We start from the raw sequence: 13,526 nt of genomic DNA, 5'->3' as shown, positions 1-13,526 counted from the left end.
GGCAATCCACTCACCTCAGCCTCCCAAGGCGCGGGATTACAGACTGAGCCACCGAGCCTGGCTAACTTCATTTCTTAATAAACGTATACACCTAATAAGCATATGCAGTCATTGTTACATTTACATATTTATTTATTTATTGAGTTGGGGCTCACTCTATTGCCCAGGCTGGAGTACAGTGGTACAATCTCAGCTTACTGCAGCCTTGACCTCTCGGGCTCAGGCGATCTTTTCACCTTAGCCTCCAGGGTAGCTGGGACTCCAGGCATGCACCACCATGCCTGGCTAATGGTTTTGATTTTTTGTAGCAACAAGGTCTGGCTCTGTTGCCCAGGCTGATCTTGAACTCCTGAGCTCAAGCAATCGTCCCGCCTTGGCCTCCCAAAGTGCTGGGATTACAAATGTGAGCCACTGTGCCTGGCTTTACATTTATAATTATAGGCACTTAAAAAATTGTCTCTCTCGTACCATTCACACATCCCTCACCTCCATCTTCTCATCTTACTAGCATTAATAAATCAATAAGCAATATTTATATTACCATCACTCTAAAAGTTATTACATTTTAAAAATTAAAAAGGGAGGTGCAAATTTTGACTTAATCATTTATTTTTTAGGGCAAAGTGTACATCTAATTTTTATTTGTACCTCTAACTGGTTGACTGGAAAATATATGACTCTAAGCCTATCACAAATGGAACAGATTTTACTATGAGAAAATTATTTCCTCATCCATGGCCTAAACTGTCTTTTTCCTATTCATAGTTGTGAAGAAAGATCATTTGAAGGAAGGGATACTCGAATTCACAAGGGAAATCTGTTCATAAATCTATTGGTGGTAAACTGCATAGCTAAGTGTAAATGAACCATCTCAGCTCCTCCGTGGCACAAAAAATACCAAATTGAATCAACTCAGGAATTGACCATCATCCAACTTCTGGTTCTGTGATCATAAAAGGCAGAATGTCAAAAAAAAAAAAAATAATCAAAAAAAAAAATAATAAAAGGCAGAATGTCTTATTAGCTTTCCAATACTGCAGTAGAATGAAGAACACAGACTCATTTATGTAAAAGTATACACTGAAAAATAATAACAGATTTTTCACTTATCCAGAATTAAAAAAACCCAAATTCTAAAACAGGAAATCCCTCTCCTATGTTCCCTAATCAAGTTTACATTATATTTCAATTCACTGAAAACGGTCATTGCTGTGGTGACCACTGCAAATTAAATGGCCAGCAATTCAGTTAACTAGAACTCCACCTTCCGTTTTTCATGTATTTGTATAAACACGATTATTCTGTACAAATGTCACAGAAATGTAAAAGTCTGATACTCACACTTGGCATACAGACAGTCCATCATTGACTGCACTAAGTCCAGTTTGGCTTTAATGGAAAAGTTGATAAAGTTGGTATCAACAAGGATGTGGTAAGGTGGACCCAACTGTGTATTATACTGGAAGAATAAGCAGGAAGGGTGTTGGGGGCTGAAGGGAAAAAAAAGGAACACAAATTACACAGATACTTTGGTATCAACAAAAACAAAAAAAGAAGTCTCTCCTTGGGATGATTTACTATAGATTAAACTGTTTTCCCCTGGTTCATTGGAAATAAATTCCATAAAAGAAGGCAAGGCAGAAGGTAACATATCCTAATCTCAAGTCCATTAGCATTCTTCACTGCCAACAATAAAAAAAGCAATTATCCAACTCAGCTCTTCTCTAGCAGGTGTAGAAACAATACCCATGGGCACAGGGAGGTAGAATACAGGCATCATGATTAGAGTGCTACTACAGCAAGTTGGCCATTTTCATGGGATCCTAGTTGTTGTATGGAATGTGATACAGCAGAAAAGTTTGTCCAGTGTCAAGAATAAATACTACAGTAGGGCCTGTAGCTCATCGAAGAGCCTAAGGCTTCTGGGTTGAATATGACAGTGATTCTGAATACTAGACTATGGACTAGTATCCACCTGTGATGATATAGCCATTACTAACCCAGGGCAAAATGAGAAAAATACGGGAAATTTAGTGATGCTTTCATAAAGTTAAATGTTTTTATTTTTTTTAAAATGATCTTTATTCTGAACATATATCCTTACTATTTTTTTGGTGATATAGTATCTTTTTAATAAAATGCTAGTGTGTTAAACAACAGCAATTATTTCTTTTAAAAGATACTTGGTGTAAAAAAATTCAATAACCCTACATTGTATCTCCAAAATTTTGGGGAAACTCTCACCGCTTTGTGAAATTAAAAAAAAATAAAAAATCCTTCAAACCATTGGAATTGGTATATGTTCATCTCTAAGATTACTTTCATTTGCATAGTTGTTCCAGATTTTTTTTTTTTAGTTGGAGTCTTACTCTGTCACCCAGACTGGAGTGCAGGGGCTGCTCCCGGCCACCGCAGCCTCGACCTGCTGGGCTCTGGCGGTCCTTCCGCCTCAGCCTTCCAAGTAGCTGGAACTACAGGCGCGCACTACCACACCAGGCTAATTTTTGATATATTGTATAGATGAGGTCTTGCCAAGTTGCCCAGGTGGGTCTCGAACTCACGGGCTCAGGCAATCCACTCACCTTGGCCTCCCAAAGCGCGGGATTACAGGCTGAGCCACTGAGTCTGGCTTGTTCCAGATTTACTAACAAATGATTGAGCAAACCAGCTCAGGGAAAGCCTAGATTTCTAAAAGGTCTAAGCTTTCAGAATGTCTTTTCTAGTTTTAAAATAAAGAAGTTTTTGATTACTTACACTTCTCTTTCCTTTAGTGTGCTGGGATCTTTCTTTTCTTTCTTTTTAGGCTTTAATCTATCCTTTTCTTTACTAGGAAAGAAAAGTACGTTAAATCCAAGGGAGAGGGAAAAAACACAGCAGTTATAATCTCATTCAAAAATTCAAAGTTCCTTTTTTTTTTTTTTGTCTACGGAGGAAATCCTACTTCGTAAATTCTTTATGCTAATATCAGCACACACTTTTTGAGGAAATAACTGTAGTAGGAAGTAGTCTGAAAGTATCATAATTAATTAGTAATGTCAATAATGCATAAAAATTGTTAATGGGTAAATAGAAGTTGATTATAGTATCATTTCTTTCTGAGAATCTCTCATACCAAGGATCAAAATTCACTTCCAAGCAGTGGGCAAATAGTCTAATTGTTATCTTCTAAAGACCCAGATCCTTTTGCAGTAGAGGGAAAAGAAGGCTGCTCCTTGTGAAAACACTTATACACAACGTAGTCCCTAACTAGAAAGAAAATGTTATTAATGGGATGTCATTCCTAAAAGTTATAAAATACATCCACAATAAAGGCTGTGAAGAATTAATTCTGAAGCTCTAATGACCATTCTCTTGTTCTTAAATCCTTAAACATAGAGGATCAGTCTGTATTCATTTATTTTATTTATTTATTTTGAGTTAAGAGTCTCACTCTGTCAACCAGGCTGGAGGGCAGTAGCACACTCCCGGTCACTGCAGCCTTGACCTGCTGGGCTCAGCCTTCCAAGTAGCTGGAACTACAGACATGCACCACCATGCCCAGCTAATGTTTTGATTTATTGTAGAGAAGAGATCTTGCCAAGTTGCCCAGGTTGGTCTCGAACCTGCGGGCTCAGGCAATCCTCTCACCTGGGCCTCCCAAAGTGCTGGGATTATAGGTGTGAGCCACTGCACCCAATTAGTCCTTATTTAGTAGCTATGTCTATTATTCACTGAAGTGGGGAAGCTCTTTAAAGTCTCTTTATAATAGGGAATATCACTCCACTTTCTTCTTCCACAGTGATGTGGACTCCCACAAGATTCATAAAATGAAGCTATCTGGGAGTTTTCTCATTATCTCTTTCAAAAACATTTGAGTGGCATGCACTGGAGAAAAGACAAAAAGGGTCTCTGCCCCCAGCATCTTTAAACAACAACAAACTTTTTCCTGGGGAATGTAGCAGTAAGAACAGAAGGGTAATCATCCCTACCTCACAGAACTGCCATGAGGTTTAAATGCACTATGGTAGACAAAGCATATAATAACGATGGAAAAAGTGAACACTTATCCCCATGGCTTTTGCCAGCATAATCGCTCAGCAGCTAAACGACTGTCACACACTAAACTACCATACCATGCTACATAAACCCGAGACGAAACAATATTTTTTATGTTTTATTTTTTGAGTTGGAGTCTCACCCTGCTGGGCTCCAGCGATCCTTCCGCCTCAGCCTTCCAAGTAGCTGGAACTACAGGCGCGCGCTACCACGCCCGGCTGATTTTTTGATTTATTGTAGAGATGAGGTCTCGCTGCCCAGGCGGGTCTCGAACCCCGCGGGCTCAGGCAATCCACTCACCTCGGCCTCCCAAAGTGCTGGGATTACAGGCTGAGCCACCGAGCCCGGCTTGAGACGAAACAATATTGTAAATAGAAACAAAATAGCAACAAAACGTTTACTAGGTGTCCCCTCACGAGTATGACTGTATTTCTGGACAGTTTAAGAAGCCAGTTGACTCCGGACACTCACAGTCTCTGGTCTCTGAGACTAAGCATTCGCTTCATGGTCGCATACTTCCGCGTTTTCTTTTGTTTCCCCTTGAAACATAAATTTTAGAGTTAAAAAAGTTGGAAGCATATTGCATCTTTTTACGTCTTTTCGTTTCTCTTCCCTTCTTCCCTCAAAATATCCAGCCCCTCTCCCCCTCCCTAAATGCGCGGCTCGGGGAAGTTAAAGAGCTAAGGCCAGAATAAGCATAAACAGGGGAATGTAGGGGACATTTGCCCACGGGCTGCCTTCCCCCGTCCCCGCCAAGAAGATGGTCCGACCACGTCCCTCAGCGGACGCTCCTCTCACCATGCTCCCTCCGCACTCGGTTTCTTCCGGAATCACCAACGGCGCGGCACTTTTACGTCATCCAGCGCCTCTTCCGGCAAAGGCTCGTCCGGAAGCGGATGCCACTGTGGGAACCCGAACAGCCTGGAGCCGGGTTCCAGGCCGGGTGGAGCCTGACACCGGGTGTCTCGTGGAGGTGAGACCGGTGTCCTGCCGGGTGTCGCCGCCGCCTCCCGAGACAGCAGGACTGGGCCTTCGCCGCCCTGCAGCCCAGCGACCCCGATTCGGGTAACATTTCTCTCCAGCCCAGGCAGAGCCGGGAGACCTGCCTGCTCCTGAGTCCAGGGAGTGGGAGGAGGGAGTGGGGGTGGGGGCGGGCACCCAGGCTGCCAGTACTGTTGGGAGCATTTTCTCCTCATCCAGCAGCGCTGGGGTCCGGTCTCCGCCGTCTGGCCCGAGGCTCTGGCTCTCCAGCGGTTTTTTGCAGGTGTAGACCGTGTGTTCATCTCGGAGAAGAGAGGGGTGGGACGCTTGAGGGCCTCCTTAGACCATCGCTAGAAAACAGGGGCAAAGCTTGCATGCGTTGCTACTTACCAAGCCAGGAAAACAGTGGGAAACAACAGACATTCATTGTTAAGCTTCGGTGTGTCGTCCTTAGGGAAAAAGGGAGAATTTGTAAGAACAGGAGGGAAAGATAGCTTCCATTTCTTTGAGTATCTGCTGTGGACTGCAGAGATTCTTAACTTTCTGAAGATCACCTCTTGAAAGTGTGTGGAAAGCCAGGAACAACGCTTTAAAAAATGGGCTCACGCATCCAATTTGTCATACAATTTATGAGACTCCTGGACTCTGAAGCCCATCCGTGTTACCCTCTAGATGTCTTTAAAGCTTCAGGTTAAGAACTCTCCTGTCTGCTGCACTTGATTGGCACTTTATTCACGTTACTTTCTTTGACCATTCCAATAACTTAAGTACTCTCATTTTTCATATAGGAAAGCTGAGGCCCAGACTTTGTTCAGGGATCTGTTGAATCCCAAAGCTTGTGCTTATTGCATGATGTTATCCTAGTGTTGGGAAGCCACAAAGTTTTTATTGTGTTTAAAAAAAAAAAGTGACCATGTATAACCCTAACTATGAAACATGTATTGATTAACATGAACTTTGGAGTCTGACTGATGGGGTCGCCTGCTCTACCTCGTACTAGCTGTGTGACACTGGGCAAGATAGTCTGTGCCTCAGTTTCTTCATCTATAAAATGGAGTTAATCATAATAGTACCTGTTTAAGGGTGATGTTATCAGGACTTATGTTGTCTATTCATAGTTAAAACGTGAAATCCCCAGAAGAGTGTAAACCACACTACCACAGAGTGTTTTCTAATATCTTTGCATGCCTTCCAATTTAAGAGTATGTGGGAGAACTGTAATTTTATGCAATTATGTTTTAATATAGTTGCACTGGAACTTGAATGTGTTCATAAACTTCAAAAACGTTATTAAGTTTTTAGATCTTGAGCAGACCAATTGCAGAGTGATTTCTTGTGTTGATTTGGGTGTAGACATAGTGTTTCCCTACTTCCATCTATTTTAGGCTTGGATGCATTAGATAGCTTTGTAGTTCACATATCTGTAGTCTCTCAATTTTTGATGTTGAAATTGTTTTGCTGTTGAAGTATCTACAGATACTGTGTGTGCCTCCTGCTTTACCCTATTTGAGGTCACTAGATGTTTTCAATCTTTTTGAGAAAGATTGTCTCTGCCAAGTTGTCATTCATGGGTGATACTAACAGTGACCACTTTTTTGATGCGCATCCTGGTGATTAGGCAGTAAGCTTTAAAATAAACATGGTCAGTTATTCTTCTTAAACATTTGAAGACTGATTAGTATTATATGTAGGTTCAGAGGGAAAATTGCATATGATTAAACGGTAATTTGCATTTAAATTCAGGCACTGACAGAAAAACACTCTTCTGGTAATTTGTACCTTGAAATTTGGAATCAATGAACAATAACACTTTTTTTAAAAAAGCAGTTTGTAATTTCTGTTCTGAGAATTTTCTGCTTTCCTTGATTGTTAATAGTTGATAGGAGCTAAATTAGTGTAGGAGCACCATGGGGGATGAGAACATACTTAGAAAAGTATGTTTTTGTTACATTGTAAATTTATCACAAACTAAGATTCTTATAGCCTGACATTACTCAGCTACTCTATAGCATTCTTGGATGGGGATGGGAAGTGGGGCGGTGGTGTTGATTTGAGAAGCATAACGTAATTGCTTTTGGACACATACTTGTGAGGAAAAGAAATGATTTTAGTCCTTCTCAGCAGTCAAGGAAGTTGTTTTGTATTTTTCTTCAGTCTTGAAGAGAAACAAAATTGCTTGAGGCATTGGACCTGCAGTTTGAACATGTAATTGGGCTTGAACTTCATTCCATTCACTAATTGGTCTAACTTACTCATTTAAGCTGGTAACAAATTTCTTTGTAAAATTATCATGGATAGTGAAAGACTCCTTAAAGAACATCTTGTATTTTAATGTTAGAAAGTATAGGTAGATAGGTAGATTCAATTTTGTGGCCATGAAGGGGAAAAAAATTAATTTAGAAATATTTTCTCCATTTTTTTTTTTTTTTTGAGTTGGAGTCTCACTCTGTCACCCAGACTGGAGTGCAGTGGCCACTTCCGTCCACCGCAGCCTTGACCTGCTGGACTCCTGTGATCCTTCCGCCTTAGCCTTCCGAGTAGCCGGAATTACAGGCATGCACTACCACGCCGGGCCGATTTTTTGATTTATTGTAGAGATGAGGTCTCGCTGCCCAGGCGGGTCTCGAACCCGCGGGCTCAGGCAATCCACTCACCTCAGCCTCCCAAAGACGCGGGATTACAGGCTGAGCCACCGAGTCTGGCTTATTTTCTCCATTTTTAAGTTACAGTTTTTACATGTATTTTTATGCCTTATGACATTGTTTCCAGCAAACATTAGTTGCTGCTAATATTTTCCAGTTAACTTGGTTGCCTTCTGAATGTGGTAGCATGGTATATAGCATGGTCTGCTCCCTGGGGTTCAATTCTGAGTTAAGTTTGTAAGGATACCTCAGAGGTGGAGGCTGCTTCATGTTTGTTCATTCAGAAAGCATTGGTTGGTGGCCCATTTTGTCCTAGGCAATGTGCTGGCTATTTTTCAAGGCCACAGTTCTGTATTGGAGAAAGACTTGGGAACAGATAAATGGTGGTTGGTGGTTAAATCAAGTATGTGAGTTGAAATACCTATTATAAGCTGTGCTCTGTGGCTCAGCCTGTAATCCTACGCTTTGGGAGGCTGAGGTGAGTGAATTGCCTGAGCCCGTGGGTTCGAGACCCGCCTGGGCAACTTTGTGAGACCTCATCTCCACAATAAATCAAAAATTAGCTGGGAGTGGTAGTGCGCGCCTGTAGTTCCAGCTACTTGGAAGGCTGAGGCGGAAGGATCGCCAGAGCCCAGCAGGTGGAGGCTGCGGTGGCCGGGAGCGGCTACTGCACTCCAGTCTGGGTGACAGAGTGAGACTCCAACTCAAAAAAAAAAAAAAAAAAAGGAAATACCTATTTTAGAGGAATTACTCCACCTGTTGGTGTTTCTAGACGTGGTCTAGGTCAAAATACTGTTGTGTAATATTTGTTTGATACTATTAACATAGCATGTAACAGATCAGATTGTCTGACCTTAATGCATTCAAGCATATAAGAGGGGACCCAAAAAAACCCTGAATTATCTTTTTTTGAGGGCGGGCCTCTTATAGTACACTCAGAATTTGTTCCTTTTTTTTGAGGGCGGGCCTCTTATAGTACACTCAGAATTTGTTCCTCCAGATCAAGCGGTCAACCAAAGTTCTTATCTGGAAGTTTTGAGAAGATTGCATCATGATTTACCGAAGAAGAAATGACCCAAGCTGTGGCGAACAGATAACTGTTCTTCCACCCTGACAGTGCACCTGCCCACACTGTGCTGAGCGTTCAGCAGTTTTTGACCAAAAATGGCATGGCCCCCATGCCCCACCCTTCCCTATTCACACGATCTCACCTGAGAGACTTGTTTTTGTTGCCCTAGATGAAAAAAATCCTCAAAGGGAAACTTTTTACTAACATGGAAGAGGTGAAGCAAAAAAATGGCAGAAGCACTAAAAGGCATCAAAATTGTCAAGTTCAAAAAGTGTTTTGAGCATTGGAGGAAGAAGCATTTTGATAGGTATATTGCATCAAACAATATTTTGAAAGACTGAAGTTTAAACATGTAAGAATAAATAATTTTTAATTATTTTTAATAAATATTGTGATTTTGGGGTCCCCCCCCAAATAATTTTACCTTTTAAGTGGCTTTAAGCTTAGGTTTCGATTTTGGGTGTTTTTTTTTAATTTCTTTTCCTTCGAAGGATTCTGTTTAGCTTTCACTAATTTTTTTATGTAGTAGTTTTCAAACTTGAGGTTTTTAACCTTTTAGTGGTGTGTGTGGTGTGTGTGTGTGTGTGTGTGTGTGTGTGTATGCATGTATGCTTGCCTGAGCCCTTGGTATGGTGGTGTAGCACCATGATGATGTTTTCATGATGGGACTGTTGAAGACGAATCTACAGGATAGGATTTAATAGAGAGATGAATACTCATTTAGTTATTAGTAACTTAACAGTCATGTTAGATACGCATTTTGTCATTTGTCAGTTGAACTGTACCATATAATTTTATATGAATTTTTGTTGCCTTGAATAGTTGAAGAATCTGCATCATGCTTTCTAGAGCTTACTCAACATCTGTTAATTGTATTTTTTTAAATTTCTGGGTGAGCTACCTTCATTTTATTTATTTATTTATTTCAATAGTTTTATGGCTACAAACGGTTTTTGGTTACATGGATGTATAGTGGTGAAGTGGTCTGGGCTTTAAGTGTACCTATTAATCCCACTGGCGTACATTGCACCTAGTAGGTGATTTGTCATTCCCTCCCACCTTCCCCTTTTGAGTCTCCAGTGTCCATTATACCATTCTATATGCTTTGCAGACCCTTAGCTTAGCTCCCACTCATATGTGAGAACATGCATTATTTGTTTTTCCATTCCTGTGTTTACTTCACTTAGTATGGTGGTCTACAATTCCACACAAGTTACTGTAAAATGCATCATTCATTCTTTTTTTATGGCTGTGTAGTGTTCAATGGTATGTATATAAGTGTGTATACACACATATACACACACTACTTTTTTTTTCTTTTGTCTCCTTATGTTGACCAGACTGGTCGCAAATTCCTGGCCTCAAGCAATCCTCCTGCCTCAGTTTCCCAAAGTGTGAGGATTACATGTGTGAGCCACCATACCCAGCCAGCATTTTCTGTTTATTATACTCTTTGGCCGGAGGTCAGATAAAGGTTATCTAGTAATGTACAAGGTTCGTTTTCTGTAGTGCCCCTTGCTTTTATCTGGAGATCCAGCCACATTATTTTAATCCCTCTCTTGTCTACTTTGGGAAGTTCAAATCCAAGGATACTCCCGGGATATGTGGGGAAGCTATTAGGAAGTGGGAGCAGGTAAAACGTCTCAAATGATCTCGTTTTCATGTCTTGGTGAAGAAGGAAACCCAGCTGGGCTGTACAAATGGTTTATAGAAGGGTTGAAAAGGTTTTCAAAAGTTTTAGGCCAGCATTACCTGAATTGGGGCAATGATTAGGGAGGCATGATCAGGATTCTTAAGGGGGAGTAAGAATGTGATGTGGGGAAATATGTATGTGTAATTTAAAACATTTCTTATATAATAATATTAAATTTATAGAAAAGTTGCATAGATAGTATAGAATGTTCATTTGTCCATTGAACTGTACCATATAATTTTATATGAATTTTTGTTACCTTGAATGGTTGAAGAATCTGCATCATGCTTTCTAGAGCTTATTCAACATCTGTTAATTGTATTTTTTTAAATTTGTGGGTGAGCTACCTTCATTTTGTTTATTTATTTATTTCAATAGTTTTATGGCTATAAATGGTTTTTGGTTACACCCAGATTCTCCTAATGTTAACTTCTTACATAGCCATGGCACATTTGTCACTTCTAAGAAATTAACACTGGTACAACACTATCATTAAACTATAGACTTTATTTGAATTTCACAAGTTTTTCCACTAATTTCCTTTTTCTGTCCCAGGACCCGATCCAGAATACCACATTCCAGTTGGACCATGTGTAATTTTGATAAGTAGGTTGGGGTTTCCAATGAGTGCTTTTTCTATGCTGTGTATGTGGTCCACTAATCCCTTCTGAGCAGTGCTGAAGAGTGAAAGTCACCGACCATGAGAATAAATAATATTGCATAGGTAGTGTTTTGTATTCCTTCACTCCCAAACCTTTAGTAACTGTGTGGAAGAGTTGGCTTTGCTCCCAGGAAGGTGATGTGGAGTTTCCTGAGGGCCTAAAAGCTAAGAGCTGGTCCTGATTAAGGTGCTCATCTTCACATGCTCCTCTCATAGATTTTACCACATAGAACTATAACTCCATAATTATTTGCTTGTCTGTCTTTGCTAAACTCTGTTTCTATGGGGTCAGGTTCTATTTTATTCATTTTGGAATCCTTGGGGTCCGGCATATTGCTTGGCATATGGTATGATCTTAATATGCATTTGAAGAAATTAATAATCCTGTTTGATAATATTGATTATCAGATCAACAGAAATTTTGTTTTAAATAAGTAGGTGTTGAATTTCTCCTTCGAATTGAGCCATCTTAGGCTGTCATTTCTGTGGCCAGTTGAGTTTTTCTTCTGGGACTCTTAAAGAATTGTAAAATGCTCATTAAAGGTGGCTTTTCCTTTCAATTTTAGAAGTCATTTATTTTTCTTAAAAATAGGAATAGAATTGAAAGTAATGGCTGGTAGTAGAGGCAGATATTTTGTTAGCTTTCAAGTATATGTGTGACCATTCCAGTTCACCCAACTGGGCTGCAGATCTGGCCGTCTGCCTGCCACTTCATGCACAGTTAATGAAATAACAACTTCCTAGACTTATCGAGGGAGACGGCTTGTCAGATTCAGAGAATTAGCTTTAAAATCTTCCTGTTATAGCCAAGATTCAGTGGTCCAAGGTCACCTAAGCATAAAAGCGGCCATCGAGTGGGAACATGGGGCCTGTCCAATGTGCCCCTGTGGAGCAGGCACAGTCGAGTCAGTTTTATATGTAGAAAACACATCAGGAGGGGGAAGATAGTAAATTGAAGCTGATATTTTCTAGATGTAGGTTAAAGATTGGGACAGGACATAGATGAGCCAGTTTTCCATTTTGTTTTTCTCCCTGTGGGGTTATAAAATGAGCAGTGGTAAATTGTCATTTCTTGTTTTCCCTGTTGTACTTAAATTAGCTTTGAATCCCCTTTTCCTGCTCTCTCTGAACTGTGCTGAGAGTGAATGGCAAATATTCCAGGGGCCAGTTGGATCTAAGCCCTGCCTTTGTATATACTATGTATTAATTTCATTTTGAATCTAAAGAACTCTGACTTGTTTTAAAAAGAATGGTGCAATAGATAAAATTCAAATTGAATTAAGAAATGTAGAACTACTTTTGTTTTGGTCAGCTTAACCTTTATATGCCTAATTTTAATTTAACCTGTGAGTGATTATTAGATAACTTTCTCCAGTGTTCTCACATGTTAGTGTGATTCAGTCAGGTGAGAATGACCTTATGAAAGTTTCTCTTTAAAACCAGAAAGCGGGGTGGGACTGGCAGTTGAGAGAAACTGCTAGGGGATAGAGGAGCATACCTCATCAACAAGGGTATCTGCATGATCAGTGTTTGTATACCTAACCCTAAATTGTACCCCTCATCTTTATAATAAATAAATAAATTTTAAAAAAGAAAAAATAAAACCCAAAGGGTAAGTAGTTTATTGCCCTTGGCTTAACCTTGAGGTACATGTTGTGGGTTATGGAATTTAGTTATTTTAAGTACCAGCATCAGAGGTGCAGAGGTTTTGTGTCTGTTTGAGAAATGAGGGACTAAAATCTTGACTAAATGTAAACATGCTATTTATTAGATTGAAGAGGGGAGAAACTGTTAAAAGATAAAAATCTTTTCATATTCTGAAGTAGACTAAAACTTAAATAGTGCATGGTAATGTGGGATATTGAATTGATAGAGAAAAGGGATAGTAAAACAGAATAACTAATTATGAGATAAAGGGAATGCAGGAGTTTAAAAAAATCTTGTTAAAAATTTGCTGAGAGATTTCCTCTTGTGAAACATTTAGATAAACTTCTAGAACAAAATTGCCAGATGCGATGGCTCATACCTGTAATCCCAGCACTTTGGGAGATGGAGGCGAGAGGATTGCCTGAGCCCAGGGGTTTAAGACTAGCCTGGGCTACTTGGTGTGACCTCGTCTCTACAATACATAAAAAAATTTTAGCTGAGTATGGTGGCATGTGCCTGTCGCTCCAGCTACTTGGAAGACTGAGGCAGAAGGATTGCCTGAACCCAGCAGGTTAAGACTGTGGTAGCCATGAGTAGGCCACTGCACAATAGCCTGGGTGCCAGAGTGAGACTTTGACGCCAAAAAAAAAGAAAAAAAGAAAATCTTAGCCGGGCTTGGTGGCTCAGCCTGTAATCCCGCGCCTTTGGGAGGCTGAGGTGAGTGGATTGCCTGAGCCCGCGGGTTCGGGACCCACCTGGGCAGCGAGACCTCATCTCTACAATAAATCAAAAAATCAG

At 40.3% G+C, this 13,526-nt stretch overlaps 2 protein-coding genes across 4 annotated transcripts in view; one reads left to right on the top strand and one right to left on the bottom strand.

Annotated features, from left to right (window-relative positions):
* Positions 1–4,883, bottom strand: part of FCF1 (FCF1, rRNA-processing protein) — an 18,212-nt gene extending 13,329 nt beyond the window's left edge. Inside the window, exons 1-4 of the mRNA XM_008060187.2 lie at positions 4,834–4,883; positions 4,507–4,574; positions 2,755–2,826; positions 1,342–1,490 (exon numbers count right to left, since the gene is read on the bottom strand). Coding sequence (XP_008058378.1) covers positions 1,342–1,490; positions 2,755–2,826; positions 4,507–4,574; positions 4,834–4,836 — 292 coding nt within the window. The 5' untranslated portion in view covers positions 4,837–4,883. The remainder of the gene's footprint in view (positions 1–1,341; positions 1,491–2,754; positions 2,827–4,506; positions 4,575–4,833) is intronic.
* Positions 4,884–4,985: 102 nt separating this feature from the next.
* AREL1 (apoptosis resistant E3 ubiquitin protein ligase 1) overlaps positions 4,986–13,526 on the top strand; it is a 43,978-nt gene continuing 35,437 nt past the window's right edge. For all 3 annotated transcript variants that reach the window (XM_008060184.2, XM_008060186.2, XM_008060183.2), the window contains exon 1: positions 4,986–5,100. The gene's annotated coding sequence lies outside the window, so the exon portion shown is untranslated. The remainder of the gene's footprint in view (positions 5,101–13,526) is intronic.

Source organism: Carlito syrichta, unplaced genomic scaffold (assembly GCF_000164805.1).
Source record: "Carlito syrichta isolate Samal-C Ts95f unplaced genomic scaffold, Tarsius_syrichta-2.0.1 Scaffold304554, whole genome shotgun sequence".
Classification (NCBI taxonomy): Eukaryota; Metazoa; Chordata; class Mammalia; order Primates; family Tarsiidae; genus Carlito; species Carlito syrichta.
The sequence above is the reverse complement of the archived record's forward strand: the minus strand, read 5'-3'. Positions and strand labels throughout refer to the sequence as shown.